The sequence below is a fragment of the Cylas formicarius genome, unplaced genomic scaffold (assembly GCF_029955315.1).
Source record: "Cylas formicarius isolate icCylForm1 unplaced genomic scaffold, icCylForm1.1 PGA_scaffold_7__23_contigs__length_41026272, whole genome shotgun sequence".
Lineage (NCBI taxonomy): Eukaryota > Metazoa > Arthropoda > Insecta > Coleoptera > Brentidae > Cylas > Cylas formicarius.
The window spans coordinates 40,598,005-40,617,579 of NW_026844352.1; the positions used below are offsets into that span (position 1 = coordinate 40,598,005).

Consider the following 19,575-nt stretch of genomic DNA (forward strand, 5'->3'; position numbering starts at 1 on the left):
CAGAGTATACTCCCTTCGTTTTTGAGCAAAAAAAAGATTTATTGGGTTTTATTTTTTTTATCGATAATGAAGCGAGACATGAAAAAAAAAAAATATTCAACGTTACTTTCACACACCCTGCGTAGATGATTTTTGTTACTCACATTGAAAAATCATAAATGTTACTATTAAACAATTTATTTAAACAAAAGGCAAGTAAATATACAAAACCGCTGCTCAAACCAATATGGTCCATAAAGTTCCTGATAACCTTTTAGTAGCGATATTTTGTAGAATAATCTTTAGGAGACACGACTAGACCTCGGCCTTTCCTCGCACCTCTATATACTGTTTCGATGATATCTATCATTTCCTGCTTGTCTTCTAAAGGCCAGTTAATTTTGTTATTATTGCCCGTCCCCAGATCTATCATTATGTGCTTATTGCGAAAGAAGAACATGACCGTGCAGGGATCGTACAATTCGTACCTACAAACAGAGAAATTTAGATCGGCAAACTATGAAACTCGGAGGCATTTTACATTTTATTGAAATCCGGAACTTCCGTGATATCCACTAAATATATAACCGCAAAGTTCTTTACTTTCTCCGCTATGCTGTACAACACTTCGTCCATTTTCATACAGGACGGGTCCCAATCGTGTCCGAATCGAATTACCTGAGGAATAATTTTAGTAACAAAACAAAATTTTATTTAATATCGCGATATTTACCACCACCCTATCCTCTTCCGACAATATGGCTTGGTCGACTTGCCAGCCGTTGTGTAAATGCGCGAGCATATAAGACATCCTGAATTTGCTGTTTAACGAAAATTGTTAACAAATTTGAAATTGGTGTTATTTAAAAAACAAGCAGGTTAAATACGACACCATTGACTAACGTCTAGGAAGGCAGTGAACGTGGCTTCCGTCAGTTCATGGTTAGAAAAATGTGTGCATTTTCATAACTAACAACTTAGCGCTACGCACTATAAGAATGTTTGACTAGGACTCTAAAACAACTGGCAACTTCCCAAAATACATTTTGGGTTGCATTTTTTTTGGGTAATTTTGTTCTTCAATAAAGTAGGGAGCCAACTAAAGAGACTAGCCCATTACTGGCACCCGTTATTTCCGTTATCCACCGACACGCACATTATGATTTAGTTCAACAAATAATTATCTCCATTGAACAGTTCATTCGAATTTGCGATATCGATCATAAAAGATTTCTTGGGAACAAAATTTTGAAGTGGTAAAAAACTCTGGTGTTTAATTTTTCTTAAACTGACCAAAACTCTCACTAGGAGTGTAACCCAAGATCAGCTGATAATGTTTTGGCAAAGAGCGTTGTAAACATTTACATCCGAATAACAATTGCAGCCAAATCGACAATGGAAGCTGTAAAGTCTAAACAAAAACTTAAGGTAAACTGGATATTTTTGCTGATACAATACCGAAATTTTTATTTTAGAAAAAGAAACGGGAAACTCAGAAGGCTGAAATTCTCGGAGAAAATGCAATCGAAAAGGCTTTATCCGAAAGTTTAGAGCCCCAGTCGTTCCCCGATCCTGCCGGAAATGGCACGAATATAGTTCCGGCCAGTTCCCCAAACGTATTCGTTCAAAAGAGTGATAATATTTTAGCGACAAACGAAACAATAGAGAAAAGTGACGATGACCTACGGGGCAGATCCACACAAACTAGTATGGAGAAATTTTTGGACATGAACAAACAAATTTTGAAAACGGTCGACGACATCGGCGTGATCGTGAGCTCTTGCGGCCCCAAATCCGGAGAGACGCGGCGGGACGTCGAAGCCACGGCACTTCTAAATACCAATAGGATAATTTTAAAAACCGTGGAGGACAGCGACGTCTATAACAAACCTTCGGAGCAACTGAAACAGTTTCCGTATCAAAGGCCCGAGATAAAGCCTTACACCGAGCAACAGCTAAGCGCACTTTATCACAATAGCGAATTGGACTCGTTGGAACAGTTCCGCAGTGACTTTCTCGAGGCGGAACTCAAGGGCCTTGCAGTGAAACGTCACCACCTCTTCGAACTGTTGACGAATTATTTAAAAGTACGCGAAAAAATAACAGGTAGGTGGGACTTTTATGTAATTTCAAAATTGACCAAAGAATAGTGAGATTTCGTTTTAGTCGTCATATGTAAAAGTTTGGTGAACTATTATAAAATTAAAGTAGGGGCACAAATTTTGACGCACAACATTAAAGTAAAATAAAAAATAAAATTAAATTGGAACTAACAAATAATCAACTATGATCACTCCCTGACACAATAGGGATTTTGGGTTACTAATTTCAAAATTTCAGGAAAAAAATTATGCCTTAGCTTTCTATAAATTAATTTGTCCTTGGTTTTGACTGAACCTGAAATTCTTAATGTACCTCTGAATTCTTAATTATCAAAAAAAAAGACAAATATAAATATGTATTTCTTCCTAGTCTATAGTCTTTTGGCCCTTAAAAAATCTTCACGACAAATATCCTGAATTCGCACTAACTATGGCATTCTACATTTCGCAAAACGAGGGGATGCACTAAATAAACATTAACCACGTTGTACACAGCGACTGAGTGGAACCTACAGCTTTATCTAAAAGTCTTAACCAGCTTGTCGTCATTTTTACGACCAGAAACACAACACCAAACACTTGAAAAAATCAAAACCCCAAGAGAAAAATTCGTTAATGACGCGCGACGCTGGCGACAAGCGGTTGTTGCGTAAACCACGGTAAATTTGTTTTCCGTGGGTTAAGAATAAAAGTCGGGTAGGGGTAATCCTGCGTTTTGGTAGACGGGAAAGTTTCAACTGTGAACGCCGAATGTCATCCGGCATTGCCAAATCGCTTTGGTAAAACTACGATGTTTCGCGGAGAACTCCGGTTCCGATCCGAGAACAATTCGCGTTGATATCAAAATTAGCAGTAATAGATAATATTTATGTACATTAGTTGTTGGCCTTTGAAAATTAGGATTATTGTTTAAGAGTACTATAAAAAGTATATAAATTTATATCTAGGAAATAATAACTGAATATTTGGCAACACGGGGTGAAACAATTGCATAACGAACTGTGGCCGGGTCACTTACCATTTTAGTATCTATGGCCCCGTCCACTGGTCGATGTATAATTCAAAAGATTACTTTATTCAGGGAACGATTTGGAATTAGAACAGATCCGAAAGGAATATCGACATTTGCAAAATGAATTGTGGACGATCGAGTCGGCCGAAGTTAGCGGACGGGCTGAGTGCGACGACGGTCAGATCGTCACGGCGACTCACGCTTACAGGAAAAGTATCTTTCACAGGTCCATCTTTCAAAGCGTTGTCCGCATCCTCGGGAACGTAAGACAGTTGCTGTACGACAATCACGTGCTATTTTCGTACTCGGCAGAGGACCTCAGACTGCAGGTAGGATTCAACGCGAAAGTACATCTCCCTACATGGGCGGGCGTGAAAACTTTTTAAACAAGCGGAATATAATATAATTTGGCAAGTCGTGGTCGAAATTGACCCTCGTCCGTATGCGTATCGATCGAGTTGAAATTTAACTTGTTGGGCGGAATGTGCAAATGCAATGCAATGCAAATTTCTCTGTGTATCTGAAACAGTAATCGGATTTGCGGCTTATAAGTAGAAAACATGTGCAAATGTTACGAAACAAAAATATTTTTAAATTAATAATAATAAGAATTTAATTAATATTTATCATAAATTTTTTTACGTACTGAAAATTGAAATGAGCGAAATTTTTGTCAAAAATTCGGAATATTTTTCCCATTTTTGATTCATGTTGCTTTGTAGTAACAGATTCTGTTGTTTGGAATCAAAAGTTGAAATTGTGGGCAAATTTTATTATTATCAATTTTATTCAGATCGCTATGTGAACGGTCTAAAGGTCTTTTTCTATCCCAAAAATATCCAAATAATTCCTGCTAAACATTAACATGTTAAATTTGTTAAACTATCTAGCACGCTTTGTTTTATGATAGGGTTAAATTGTCTCTGCGCGAGAATATTGTCTATTGGTGGAATGGTAGGAAATAAGTTTTGATCATCGAATGAAACTAGAATTGCGGTACGAGGAATTTTTATGTCTTTAATCTTGTTAATTAGTTCGAATGAATCTTTGATAGGATATCTAGGTTTAAAGGCAGTATCGTGTTCTAAAATTTTAATTAATCTTGTTGAAAATTTAACTGATGGTGCGGTTTGTGTAATTTAATTAAAGAATATAGCTTTGGAGTTGGTATTTATCCTTGTCATTGAACAGAGTTGAATCGGTAATTACTGTTATGATTTGTTTTTGATATAATTCGGTGAGATCATATTGCATATTTATAGGATACCCACGTAGTCCACTGCTTGCCGAAATTTTCATGGACAATTTAGACAATGTCATACATAAACATTCTCTGAGTAAAGGATTTGTCTCGTGGTGTAAATACGTAGATATTGTTTTTCTAGACTTAACTATTACTAAACTACAGAACAAGTTAGATTTTTCCATTTATGATAAACCCTCACACATGGATAATAAATACATAATAACCCAAATCACCCTTACACACACAAAATGTGTGCCTTTTATGCTTTTATCAACAGACTACTTAATGTACCACTTCCTACAGAAAATTTTGAAAAAGAATTTAATATTATAAAACAAATATATATAAGATTATAACTAAAAAATAGTTTCAAATGACTGTGAACTCTATCTATCCCATATTAAATACCGAAAACAAAATTTAGAAAACAATAAAATACACAGGAGAACCTAGCAAGAAAATTTCGAAACATCTACCATAGGACATTTTCTAAAAAACAGTAAAATTAAATTACGAAAAACTTAAAAATCCGGAGTCTACAGGTTGAAATGTGGATCTTGTCCCAAAATTTATATCGGACAAACAGGTAGATCCTTCGAGAAACGCATTAACGAACATAAAAGGGCGTATAAAAATTAAAAGTCCTGTTTCTAACTATGTCATTCATATGCTATTCAGAAATGCACAACTTTGACGATAATTTTGATATTTTACATAATCATTCAAAAAGCAAAAAAACTAAATTTGTTGGAAGCTATGGAAATTTACAAAATGGGATCTTCGAATTCATTACTTAACGGCTTATTGAATTTAAATGCGTCTCTGTTGTTAAATTTAACAAAATGACAATTGTTTCGACAACACGGTGTTGTCGAAACAATTGTCATGTCATAATACATAATTGCGTGAAAATCTGAACTTTTATTTCTTATTTATTTTGATAAATGGATTTTCATCGAGTAAAAGCCACCTCAGTTCAATTGTTAAATTTAAATTTATAACCCTATACCTGTAATTAAAAATCTATTACTACCTGTTTTTATGTATGTGTCCGAATATAGTCATATTTTGTATCTGATAAAGGCACGGTGTTGCCAAAACAGCTGTCATAAAGCGTTAAAAACTAAAAATCTGAACTTTTTTTTTTTTCTAATTTAATTTGTAGAAATGAAAAATTTTAAAAACGCACAGTGATGATAAAATGTTTTGGAACTTAGTCGATGAAGATGAGGATCATATTTTAAGGAAATTTGCGCTAAAAATGTATTCATATTGTGCAACAACACACAATTGCGCGTCTTTGTTCTCAAATATGAAATATTCGAAATCAAAATACCCAACATAGCGTAGTGACTTTCATTTAGATAATTACTTTTTACAAAACTTCTGGATCCTCCTGTATCGGTTTTTGCTAACTTTTGGCCAATCATCCTGTTGGCTTTTTCAGAGCTTGACTGAAACTGGTTCGTATTTTACTTTGTGATGTCTGTTCATAGATATAAGAAAGTGAGGGATGTTAAAATCTTCGGTTTCTATAAGTTTGAGGACATTGGAGTTAACACGGGGAAAAACATTGTTACGACGAATGGCAGATTTCAGTTGGTGCCAAACATGTTCAATGGGATTAAATATACAGTGGTAAGGTGGAAGCCTTAAAACTGTATGCCCTAGATTTTTCGTATAATTGTCACAGACGTACTCCTTTTGTAGATTCAAGCTTTGTAGAACCTCAATTAATTGCTTTTTGGTATAATCTTCGTGAAAATATATGTCGTTATTACACATGTACTTTTGGATTGTTGCTTTTGTGTCACATGAGGTAGGGGTTTTAGTCAACTGTCTACTGTAATAACTTGCATTGTCTATTACAATTACGCTACTAGGAGGAATGTTTGGAACTAGTTTGTTTTTAAACCAACTTTCAAATAAATCAGCGGTGGTATCTTCATGGTAATATTTTTCGCAGACAGAGAAAGTCCATTTGGAATCCAACCATCTTTAGAGCCAGCATGCAAAATAGTTATTCTTTTACCTCTTTTTGATGGCGCGTTTGTTTTACACTTATCAGTTGACTCAACACATCCCTTTTCCGGGGTATAAGTTTCGAAGCAGGTTTCATCCAAGTAAATAATTGGCCTTTGTTGTTTTCTGTAAATCCTAATTTTTTCTAGATATTCCAGTCGCCATTTCCGAATTCTAAAAGATTCCATTAAAACATGCCTTTTGTCAATTTTTATTTAACACCAGTGTCATCTTTTTCAAGCCTCCTAATTAAGGTATCTAATGTAGGCACGCTTTGTTCCTCGTATAACTGGTAAATTTTACGCCGTATTATATCTTGATCACTTTCATCTACACTCGAGAAAATGTCAGCATCGCTTCTTTTTTTCCTCGCTGAAATGGGATTATTCACAATTTTCCATAAGTTGACGTTGAAATTGTCGGCAATGTGGCCGTTTCTTCTAAAGATGCTTGCTGGCACTACGTTCAATGAGAGTCAAATAAACATTGTTTATAACTTCCTTAGTCTCAATAGAATAGGGGCAGGAGCATTTCCTGAGATACACTAGACTCGCACATATTTTGCATAATTCGCACACGATTCAACACACCCTGTATTACACACGAAATAAGAATGATTACCAATAAACTTAAACTAAGTAGTATACCAAACCAAAGAATATTAAACACAGGCAGGTATAAAATTATTTTCTATTACAGATTACAATTTTACCTGAATTTAAATTCTGAAACTTTAGGTGATAATCTTAATCTTAATGACCACCCATGGATAATTCCATTCAAAAGCAATTGGTCACTTTCTTATATCTATGAACAGACCATACCTGCTTATATATTGTTTGAGGGGAGCAGAGCTAAATGAGAGGCATAAACACCGTCTCGGATGACTGATTCCTATATTGGTGACCTGAGTCGCGGTTAAGATTGTTATTGTTGATTAAATGCTTAGCATCTCAAATGGAATTTTGTTTTTGATGGATGGATGATGTTGAGAGATTTTTGGACAAGTGGTTTTCACGTTATACTTCTTTAGAACTTTTGATATGTGGTCAGTGATATTTTGAATGTAAGGAAGGACCACAGTGCCAAGTTTAGGATTGCTTTCGGTATTGCTATTGGAAAGTTGTGGTGAAGTGTATTTTGTGATGGAACGCTTAATATCTTTAATGTTGAAATTATTAGAGAGAAGAGCGGAGGTAAGGGTTTTAATTCTGGTTTCAGTGACTCGAACCGAGATGGTTTTACGGCCCTGTAGATAAGAGAGTTGATAACCGATGATTTTTGGGCCGGATGGTGGATGGAAGGTATCGGTCTGTGTGCATAAGTTTTCTGTAAAGGTATTTAAGAATGGAAGATTACTATTAGTTTCCAACTCAATGGTAAAACGTATGTTAGGGTGTATAAAGTTTAAATGACTAAGGAAATCTACTAGAGTCTCCTGACCACGAGGCCACATAACAAAAGTATCGTCGACGTAGCGTTTCCTTAATTTTGGTTTTAGATGAAAGATGTCGAGAGCTTTCTTTTCAAAGGCTGCCATAAATATATTATTCATAAGAAAAATAGTGAAATAAAATATAGTAATAAAAATAAAAATGCGATCCAGTTTCAGTCAAGTTCTGAAGAAGCCAACAGCAAAACCGACGCAGGAGGAATCCAGAAGTTTTGTAAAAAGTATTACAGTAGAATGTGGAAGTTTCTTTGAAAAAATTTAGATAATTATTTAATTTATTTTATTATTTATTTAATTATTAGAAATTAGCTGAAAATATCTGAATCATATGTATCATTTTGTATGACACCAACCAAATAAAGTTATAAAAAATCCGTTTTTTTTTAATGCCTATTAATACCTGTTGATTGTGTGTGAAAGATGCGTGTTGCGCCCTTAAGGACAAAACGGAAGAACAAAACTGCAAAACAAAAAGGAACCAATGTCACGTGACCAGCTTCATCACTAGTTGCGACCGTTGTACATGCGTTTACTTTCTCACGTTCCAGATCGATTTGTTTGTGCATTCGGTGATTGCAAATTGCGTGTCCGCCACCGGGATAAGCGCGAATACGCCGGTGTCTCTTTCGGTCGGACGCGAACCGCCCCATTTGACCGATCGCATCGCCGAAATAAGGCTCTGCATCTCGATCCTGTTCGCCTTTCAAAGGAGACTCGTGCGCGACCCGACGTTTTCCGACGAGACGAGGGCGTGGCTTAAACAATTGGTGGCCGTTTTGCTACGCGTCGCCAACTATCAAGATCATCTGTTTATTATCAATCACATATTGCGGTAAGTTACTGGTTAAAAAAAATTACTACTAATACAATATACAACTAAATAAATACTAAACTAAAAGTTCATATTTTCACGAAATTATATATTTTGACGTGACAATTGTTTCGACAACACCGTGTCTTTATCAAATATAATATTTACAAACTACCTGCTACTATTTATAATGAAATTTTGTTGCGAATTATAATCTAATATAATTATTCATCAGGTGTCCCGCTGGGGTGGGTTCCTGGGCATCGAGTTTTGTCCAGGTGCCTTTAGATATACGTTCCGGACAATCGCCATTTTCTAGTTACGAGGTGAACCATCTGCTGGCGATATTGGCCGTTATTTTGAGTCCGGTCGAAGAGCGTGAGAATTTTTTAAACGACGTGAGTTAAAATAATGCCGTTTTAATTTTTTACCTTTATCGATCCCCGCACATTTTCGGAAATATTCGATTTTATGTGACTGGTTTTTGAAAAATCGTCGTATTTATAAAAACGACCGCACCTGGTAATGTTTTTCCACTCATTTAATGAATTTTCGCGATTTATGTAATATATATATATATATATATATATATATATATATATATATATATATATATATATATATATATATATATATATATATATATATATATATATATATATATATATATATATATATAATAATAAGCATTAAAACTAAATAACTATCCGGAACGATTAATTAACACCATTTTCAAAAAACGTATACACCTATTCTATAACCAAACTAAACAAAAAAGCAACACCCAACAAAAACAAAAAAAAAATTATCTTTCGCTTCCTTATATACCCAGTATGTCCGAAAATTTTAGCAAAATTTTTATGAATCACAACATTACTATTGCTCACAAAGGATACAATTTGGTAAAAAACATTTTCAGTAAATTAAAAGACAAGATACCGGACGAAAAGAAGAGTCACGTCATTTACGAGATACCTTGCAACGATTGTGAGGGTGTGTACATCGGTCAAACAAGCCAGTATCTTAAAAACAGAATTAATGGTCACAAATACGACAAAAAAAATACGACTGCCCTGAAGAGTCATTGCGCGGAAACCAAGCATTCTTTCAACTTTGCGAAAGTAAAAATTCTAAAAACCGAAAATAATACAAAAAAAAGGGAAATTCTGGAAATGGTTGAGATCCAAAAAAATAAGAACTCTATAAATTCGAAAACAGACACCAACAATCTCAGTAAGTTATATTGCAACATTCTGAAATAAAACAACAATGGAAGTAACAACATAGGGATATATTAATATAAAATTATAATATATAAAAATAATTTAAAATAAATAAAAGAAAAAAATTATAAATTAACAAAAACACTCTGTATATCCTCTGAACCTTGCACCAAAACAATCGTGCATCGTACGATGTTTTTACAGTAACGTCGACGCGAGCAAACCTCGCGTATCGGTATTATTATTATTATTATTATTATTTTAAACTCTTATATATATTTTAACTGTTTCGTTAAATTTGTGTGTATTAAACCAAGCATTCTTTCAACTTTGCGAAAGTAAAAATTCTAAAAACCGAAAATAATACAAAAAAAAGGGAAATTCTGGAAATGGTTGAGATCCAAAAAAATAAGAACTCTATAAATTCGAAAACAGACACCAACAATCTCAGTAAGTTATATTGCAACATTCTGAAATAAAACAACAATGGAAGTAACAACATAGGGATATATTAATATAAAATTATAATATATAAAAATAATTTAAAATAAATAAAAGAAAAAAATTATAAATTAACAAAAACACTCTGTATATCCTCTGAACCTTGCACCAAAACAATCGTGCATCGTACGATGTTTTTACAGTAACGTCGACGCGAGCAAACCTCGCGTATCGGTATTATTATTATTATTATTATTATTATTATTTTAAACTCTTATATATATTTTAACTGTTTCGTTAAATTTGTGTGTATTATGTGTGTGAGTGCCGTATACAAATCATTTTTTGTTGGACTTTTATCTTTTATCAAGGGTATGACTTTTTTATTCTCATAGTTGGAAAAAACCAAAACAATAATATTTCTAGGCACTATGACAAAACCAAACGCTTTTAAAGTATAAACTTTCATATGATGCTACCTCTTCAATTTTAAGATTTGTGTTTGTCTCTTTTTGGTAAGGTTCTTTGTAATTCCGTTGTGTATATGTAAAAAAAAAGAACTGTACTATAACATAATTTTAGACTGTACCCCTTTCTGAAGAAGGTCATAGAAGACCGAAACGTCAATATATGGACAAAAAAAATTTTAATCGCTTTTAATACAAAGACCTATAACCCAAGAACCAAAAGCTAAACATATATATATATATATATATATATATATATATATATATATATATATATATATATATATATATATATATATATATATATATATATATATATATATATATATATGTATATGTATATATATATATATATATATATATATATATATATATATATATATATATATATATATATATATATATATATATATATAGATATATTATTCAATTCCTACATGAATCAATTTTCAATTCTTTCGGGATTTACAATAAAAGGATGCTGGTCACAAAAATCCTTTCGCCGCAACTTCCCAAAGAAAATAAAGTTCTTAAGAAACATAGAAAGGCAAACAAATTAGGCAACAGTGGGAGGCAAAGAAATAAAAATAATATGCCGTGCTGATGACGCAGTCGGATTTACGACCAGAGTGTAGAACAAGTGATGTCCTTCAAATAGCAAATGGCGTGAATCACCTTTTTATTTTAAAAACAAGGCGCTTCGAGGATTCTTGTCCTGCTCCTGCGGACCATTATGGAACTTTCGCAATGTTATTTTATTGTGGATTCACCCTGTATAAAGTGTCCTTCATATCTCGTCGAACTTCAAAGTTACGGCACACTTCAGTAAATATTAAAATTTGTACTGGTAATTGCAATTTAAAATTATATTTTTTCAAATATCTCGCGCCCCCTGTATTATAGACGAAACCTTAAACTAACTCTCATATCAAATTATCACATCTATAAAAGTTTTTCATTTATCGCCAATAATTCACCTACAAAAGCGGAAATTTCTAGGATCTATTAGAATTTTTTTCAAAAATAAAAAAAAAATACTTCGCGTTATTTTGTTGCTCCCAATTTAAAGAGTCCAAATGCGGGTCCAAACTTCTACTTCTCTCCCAAGTTTGAAGTCGGTAGCTGCAAATTTGGAGTACTTATTATGTTTTTTAATATTGCACGGAATATCGCGAACACCCTGTACATTACTTAAAAACCGTAAGTGCAAAAGTTTAAACTGCCAATATCTAAAACACATATTTGAAATTATTGCCAATTTTCAATAATAGGGGGACTCATTTTTCAGTTTTTTTGGAATTTGCGGCGCACCCTGTATATTTTTGAAAAATTGTCAAGAATAAAAGTTTCTGGAGTGGTTTCGGAGGCTTATCGTGTTTCATAGCAATGTCCAAAAAACAGTCGATCAGGGCTATTTTTATAAGCTTATGTGCCTCGTGGAGGGTTAAAAAGGACACAAATTTCAATTTTGTAGTTCCGAAAACCAAAAGACGATAATGGAGAACGGACAGACAAAAAAAATTTTCGAAAGTAACAAGTGATAGAAACCTAAAGAATGAAGTAATACCTAATAGGTTTAATTTGACGAAATAAATAGTAACTAGAGCGGAGGACACAACCACTAAACGGCTCTTAAGAACAACGGAAATGCGAACCCTGAGATCAATAACAGGACGTACGTTGTGCGGTCGGGAGAGAAATGAACAAATAAGGGACGTGTGTAATATTCAGGATGTAGAACGATTAGCAAAAATTGCAAAGGAAAAGAAACCAGACACGACCCGATCTACTTGACGACTACCTATAAGATGGTATGGAAGCTGGTTCTCAGCGTCCCAAATACTCCTGGCAAACCCTTGATGATAAAACACAGGACCCAGTCCTAATGTAAGAACAAGAAAAAGAAGAAGCACAGAAATAGAAGCGGCCAATCTTAACGGTGATTCAGTAGGTCTTTAACGTTTCTTTCTTTTAGCTACGCCCTCTCAGACCGTATATAAGCGCGTACAGAGTTGTACGCGAGTCAGTTTCAGTTAAACTTTGAAGAAGCCAATAGTCCTGACGGAAGAAGAAGAAGAATAAACATAGAATTAGAAATATTTAGGGAAACAGCGGTGATTCACTAGGTCTTTATATTTCCTTTGTTTTAGCTCCGCCCCCCTCAGACCGTATATAAGCGCGTACTGAGTGGGACGCGAGCCAGTATTAGTTGAACTTCGAAGAAGCCAACAGGACTGGCAACAAATCGCATAACCTTTAAATATTTCCTAAACCGTGCGGAAATCGATAACGATCCTTATTTTTCCCACTAAATCCTAAAGTGCCATAAAATATCGAATATCGAATAATTCAAAAATTCTCTTAAATACAAAAAACATCCGTTTTTACCGGTACGGGTAGCGATTAAAAAAGAAGAGAAAACCATTTTTTTTATTTCTATCCAGATTGCTCACAATAAAGAAGGCGCGACGGACGCGTTGTGGATAATAGTGGATTCCGACGGGGAAGAGGACGACCAAAATGCCGGCACGTCTTTGAAAGAGAACGATCTAGTATCGCTATTGAACCAATTGCCTTTGGACGACATGTTTAGAATGTTGCTTTTGATCGGCAAGAGGGACGATCAGGTACCCGTCGTAGCGTTTCCCATTGAGTTACTCCCGGTGAAAGTTGTTATTTTAGGACTTTTACGATTCCAGTCTGGTGTCGGAACACCATTTGGTTCGTTTTTTCGCCTTCGGCACCATTTTGCTTCGATTGATTCACCGCGGTTTGCAAACGTACAATCAGCCACGATACAATCAATTCTCGAAGAGACTGAGCCGATTCATCAGGCACGTGGTGCAGTACACCACCGACCAATGGGAGCAGTTTTCGAAGGTATCCCCCCCCTATCCCTCAACGGGAATGCGGCCCGAGTCCATTTAATTAATTAATTAAAAAAATTACTCACGAAACTTTGATGGTTTACCCGGTTGCGTTTATTTGTTTTTCTGTTAAGCTCCGCGCTAACACAGTATAACAGACGAATTTTTAATTAAAATAAATAAGAACTAAAAGTTCAGTTTTTCACGAAATTATATATTTTTACATGACAATTGTTCGGACAACATTGTGTTTTTATCAAATGTAATATTTGCCAACTACCTGATACTATATATACCGAAAAATGGCAACAAAAACCTTAATTAAAGTTTTTGTGACAATTTAAGTTCAATAAACGAGAGGTATTTAAATCTAACTTAACGTTAAGCAATGCATTTGAATGTCTCATTTTGTTTATCTCCATTGATTCGAATAAATTTAATGTAATGGCTCCAGCAGTTAAACTCTCTACAAAATTAGTAAATATTTTTAAATTCCACACAGATTTTAAACCAAAATTTGCAATAAAAAATTCTTTCGAATTAACCAACAAAATTAAAGATATCAAAATCCCTTCTAACGCAACACTATTGTCTTTTGATGTACAAAACTTATTTCCCAGTATTCCACCTATAGGTGTGATAGATTTAGTAGATTTCACCCTCACTCGGAAACAGATTAACCCATTGGTGAAACAAGATTTATTAGATTGCTTAATAGTATCTTTAGACCAAAATTATTTTGAATTTAATGGACAGATTTACATCTCTAAGGAAGGTTTGATTATGGGAAACCCACTTAGTCCTTTGTTAGCCGAGACTTTTATGGATAATTTGGAAAATATCATACTAGAACATCCTTTAAGTAAAAGTTTTCTATGGTGGTATAGATACGTGGACGGACAACTGAATTATTTTTTAAATTACATTAACTTATTACATAATCGTATAAAATTCACTATGGAGATTGGACAGGATAACTCTATTAATTGTTTAGACTTAACTATTACAAAACCGCAAAACAAATTAGATTTTTCCATTTACCATAAACCTTCACACTCAGACACAGTCATACACAACAGCTCCAATCACCCTTATACACACAAAATGGCTGCATTTCACTCTCTTATACATATACTTCTTAATACGCCGCTCTCAACAGAAAATTACAACAAAGAACTTAATATCATTAAACAGGTTGCACTGAACAACAATAGGACAATTTTTAAAAAAACAATAAAACGAAATGTCCAAAATCTCAAAAATCCGATGTCTACAGGTCGAAATGCGCATCTTGTCCTAAAATTTATATTGGACAAACATTTAGATCTTTCAAGAAACGCATTAACGAACATAAAAGAGCGTTTAAAAACAATAGTCTAGATTCTAATTATGCTACACACTTATACACAGAAAAACACATTTTTGACGACAATTTTGATATTTTACATACAGCCACAAAAAATATAAAATTAAATTTATGGGAAGCCATGTAGATTAACAAAATGAGACATTCAAATGTGTTGCTTAACGATTAATTAGATTTAAATACCTATTTTCATTTTTCGGTATATATAGTAGAAGGTAGTTTGCAAATATTATATTTGATAAAGACACGGTGTTGTCGAAACAATTGTCATATAAAAATATATAATTTCGTGAGCATCTGAACTTTTACTTCTTATTTATTTTGAAAAATGGTTTTTCATCAAGTAAAAGCCGGCTCAGTTGAATTTTTAATTCTGTACAATCGCTTTCCTGCCCGTACCTCACGCACTCTGTATAATAGAGGCAAAAATCGTAGCCCTCGACTAGAACTGAAATCACGCTCAAACCGAACGGCGCCGTTCGCTAAGATTTGACAGTTACTACCGATGATTTACACCGAAAAATTGAAAATTTCAGGTTTTCGCCTATAACTGACACACCCCTTATATATATTTGACTAAACTGTACGTTCACGTCGTTTCCCCTATTCTAACGCGTCTTCCGGTTCAAGATTTATTTCGATCGGACATATCGTTTTCGAAGAATTATTCGCGTTACGGAGAACAGACGTCCAAGAACAGAGAACAGAGAGGTGAATCGATTTCGCGAATGTCGAAAAGAAATGGTAACTGATTGTAGAAATAGTAATAGAAGTTTAGAACGATACGAAGGCAATGAAGAAAAGATCGATGAATCACACATTCAAGAGAAGATCGAACGGAATTCAGGCTGAAGGTATTGTGCTGGACCCGGCACCTAAAAAAAATAGCAAGGTGCTTTAAAGATGGGTAAAGTAAATTTATTTATTTTTTTACAAAACTGCGTCGGTGTTTGTTGGGGCAAAAACCACCAATAATTCGCTTTTAAAATTTGAAAAATTGTTTAAACGTTGCTTCTACTCTACACCCACGTGTATACGGTTTGAGGGGGGCGGAGCCAAAGTAATAACACTAGTGAATATTGGTGACTTGAGTCGCGGTTAATACATTTTATCCCAAGCATAAAAAAGAATAAACAAATCCTTTTTTGCTCTGAAATTATTTATTTTGTTGTCGTTAAGAATACATTACATGTGTAAACAAAAAATTTAAACGTACAAAAAAATACTGGTGCGTAAACGAACCTCTGGGATAAAACATTAAATAATGTTTTGAGGCGCATAAGATGTAACATATAATATATACATAAATATACTCAAATTCGACAGAAAATAACCAAAAGTACAAAGTGATACAAAAAAATAACGCATAATATTTTATGGTTCGCCAGCGTACAGACTAGTCGTACCAGTTCCAGTCGGTGATCCTCTGACTTTTTGCTTGTGTTCGACTCAACAAAAAGAAGTTTAGTAGAAAGCATTACGGTAGCCTGTGGAAGGTTCTTTGAAAAATTTATTATCGAAGCATCTTGAATTACGTCTAATGCAATCAGGGACTCGGGCCATTAAAAAAAAAAAAGCCTCACCTAAGCTCGAACCCTTTGCAATTCGAAGGCGAACAAAGTGACGGACGGCGCGATGCTGGAAAGGATCCAGATCGAGTACGACGCGTTCTTCCTGAGGGCGATTTTCTACCTGTATTCGTCGCAAAAGTTGGGGGCGTGGCAGTTTCTCGCCGTCGTGCCCTATAACGTGGCGACGATAAAAACCCTGTGGAAAATTTTCTATTTCCTGCACAATTCCGACGAAAAGGCGGACGACATCTTGAATCCCCAAGACTCGAGCGATTACAGCGGACTGATATGGGAGAGAGCGTTGAGGGTGCAGTTCGAGGAGAAACTGGAGCGATTAGAGGACGCGGAAATCTACTATCTGCTCAATACGTTCGCCAATATGGCGTTGGCACGGGGGGATCGCGACGTGGATTTCGTCAGGGCCGCTGTGCTCGATCTCCTGCAGGTAAGTTAAATATTCAAGTCAACGACGCATAATAAAACAGAATGTAACATTTCTTTTACTTGCACCTCTTATACGCTCCCAAGTTGATCTGAAAAGACTGATTTTTTTATTGGGGGTTTGTTTTCCTTTGCTTTAATCGCTAGTGAGCCTAATAGTGATTATAAATTTTAATTAGCATTATATATCTATTTCTCATGGTACGAGACTAAACCCGTGCTGTGGAACTCTCGAGTTATTAGATGATTTAGTACAATAATTGCGTAAAGCATTTTTTATTTTTTCAATAAATACTTGCATATATAATACTAATGTTTCGATTTGCAATGGCCCTTGCGAGAGACAACTAGTTCTAAAAATACTCTGACTTATTTTTCGGAAAATTGACTTAGAAACTTTTACTTGTTTTTCAAAATTTCTGACTTTTCAGATATTTTGACTTATTTTTCAGAAGTTCTAAATTATTTTTCATAAATTCTGACTTGTTTTTCAGAAATGTAGACTTGTTTTTCAGATATTGTGACTTGTTCTTCAGATATTGTGGCTTGTTTTGCAGATTTTGTGTGACTTATCTTTTAGAAATTGATACTTTATAAATTTAACTTAATTTTCAGAAGTACTAACTTGTTTTTTTAAAAATTGGCACTTAATTTTCAGAAATTTTGACTCATGTCTGACTTTTTTTTTATAGATTCTGACTTATTTTTCAGTAACTATAATTTATTTTTCTGAAAGTTTAACTCGTTTTTCGGACATTGTTCCTTGTTTTTCAAATGTTCTGACTTGGTTTTCAGAAATTTAGACTTATTTTTCAGAAATTCTGACTTGTTTTTGAGGAATTCTTACTTATTTTTCAGAAAATTGACTTTTGTTAGAATTTCTTGTTTCTTGGAGATTGCGGCCTACCTTTCAGAAAATCCGACTTGTGTTTCAAAAAATCTGATTTTTCAAATATTTTGACTTGTTTTTCAGAAATTCTGACTTAGATAAGAAATTATGACTTGTTCTTCAGAAGTGTAGAGTTGTTTATCAGATATTGTGACTTGTCTTTTAGAAATTTGGACTTTATAAATTTAACTTAATTTTCAGGAATGCTAACTTGTTTTTTAAAAATTTACACTTAAAGTTCAGAAATTTTGATTTATGTCTGACTTGTTTTTCAGAATTTATAATTTATGTTTTATAGATTCTAACTTATTTCGCAGTAATTATACCTTATTTTTCAGCAATTTTAACTAGTTTTTCGGATATTTTTACTCTATTTTCAAATTTTCTGGCTTGTTTTTCAGAAATTCTGACCTATTTTTTTTCGAAATTATAACTTGACTCATGTTAAAAATTCCTGAATTATTTTTCAGAAATTCTGACTTATTTTCTGGAAATCCTGACTTGTTTTTTTTTTAAATTTCTAACTTGTTTTTCAGAAATTCTGTATTATTTTTCAGAAATTATAACTTGACTTGTGTTAAACATTTCTGAATTATTTTTCGGAAATTCTAATTTATTAAAAAATATGTTTTACTATAATTAAGTAAATTTGTAATAAGTCAAAATTTCTGATTTAACTCAAAAATCTGACTTATTTTTCGGAAATTCTAACTTGCTTTTCAGAAATTCCTGAATTTTATTTGCACTAATTCTAACTTAGTTTAAAAATTCCGAATTATTTTTCAGAAATTCCGGTTTACGAAAAAATGTTTTAGTTTAATTAAGTAAATTTTTAATAAGTCAGAATTTCTGTCGCAAATATGACTTATTCGTTAAATATTTTTCTAATTAAGCTAAAACATGTATGTTATTTTTGATGGACTTTCGTTTTCGTAATATTGAAAGGATAGCTTTTGATTTTCGATTAATTCTTTAGATATATAATTTAAAATGCGTTGGGTATGTTACGTGCTGGAAAAAATCTGTTAATGTGGGTCCGATGAAAGAGACCAATAAAGCACATTTCGTATGGGCGTAGGTAGGATTTATTAGCGAAACGACTCGAGACAGTTGTTACAAGTCAGCACGAATCCTCTTGACTCACTTAACATCGAAACACCCGCATCTCCTCTCCGAAATATTGGCGTCTGTTAAAGATAACATCGACCGGATAAAATCTTTGGCTCTGTACTTGTACGAAGAGCTGCCCCTGTCAGTTTGGACGCTTACCTACAATGATTTGGAGATAATCGCTGGGTGAGAACTTATTTTTTTCTGCCAATAATTGCTTTTATTTACAAATATTCTTGATTCCTCCTCAATCGACGTTTGGTCAATCATCCCATCGGAGCTGAAACCGATTTGCATTCTATTCTATATCTGTTACGTACTGGTTGTGGAGGGCGGAGCTAAATCAACAGTCATCAACAACAATTTCTGAAGAATCCGGAAGATTTGGGGAAGTTTCTTTGAAAAATTAATAAGCCCTTGAAGGTCTGACTCTTTCCTTACAGAGACCATAACATTACTATTTTTCTTAATATGATGGGTTACATATCAAAACCTCACGTGATTATAAAATTCTTCGTCAATCTAGTTTCTAGTTTCTAGCCAAAACTGATCTCAATACAAGCGAAACTGTAAAA

General features: G+C 33.9%; 2 protein-coding genes across 2 annotated transcripts in view; one reads left to right on the forward strand and one right to left on the reverse strand.

Moving 5' to 3' along the window:
* Positions 1–172: 172 nt before the first annotated feature.
* Positions 173–1,072, reverse strand: LOC132704652 (thioredoxin-like protein 4A). Its single transcript, XM_060674792.1, has 3 exons — positions 713–1,072; positions 521–657; positions 173–467 (listed from the first exon to the last, which is right to left on the reverse strand). Exons 1-3 carry the CDS (start codon positions 788–790, stop codon positions 254–256), a joined length of 429 nt encoding a protein of 142 aa, XP_060530775.1. The 5' UTR covers positions 791–1,072; the 3' UTR covers positions 173–253.
* Positions 1,073–1,251: 179 nt separating this feature from the next.
* LOC132704650 (ectopic P granules protein 5 homolog) overlaps positions 1,252–19,575 on the forward strand; it is a 44,351-nt gene continuing 26,027 nt past the window's right edge. The window contains exons 1-9 of the mRNA XM_060674790.1: positions 1,252–1,407; positions 1,455–2,085; positions 3,163–3,422; positions 8,363–8,646; positions 8,861–9,023; positions 13,201–13,383; positions 13,439–13,636; positions 16,601–17,005; positions 18,969–19,186. Of these exons, the coding sequence (XP_060530773.1) occupies positions 1,375–1,407; positions 1,455–2,085; positions 3,163–3,422; positions 8,363–8,646; positions 8,861–9,023; positions 13,201–13,383; positions 13,439–13,636; positions 16,601–17,005; positions 18,969–19,186 (2,375 nt within the window). The 5' untranslated portion in view covers positions 1,252–1,374. The remainder of the gene's footprint in view (positions 1,408–1,454; positions 2,086–3,162; positions 3,423–8,362; positions 8,647–8,860; positions 9,024–13,200; positions 13,384–13,438; positions 13,637–16,600; positions 17,006–18,968; positions 19,187–19,575) is intronic.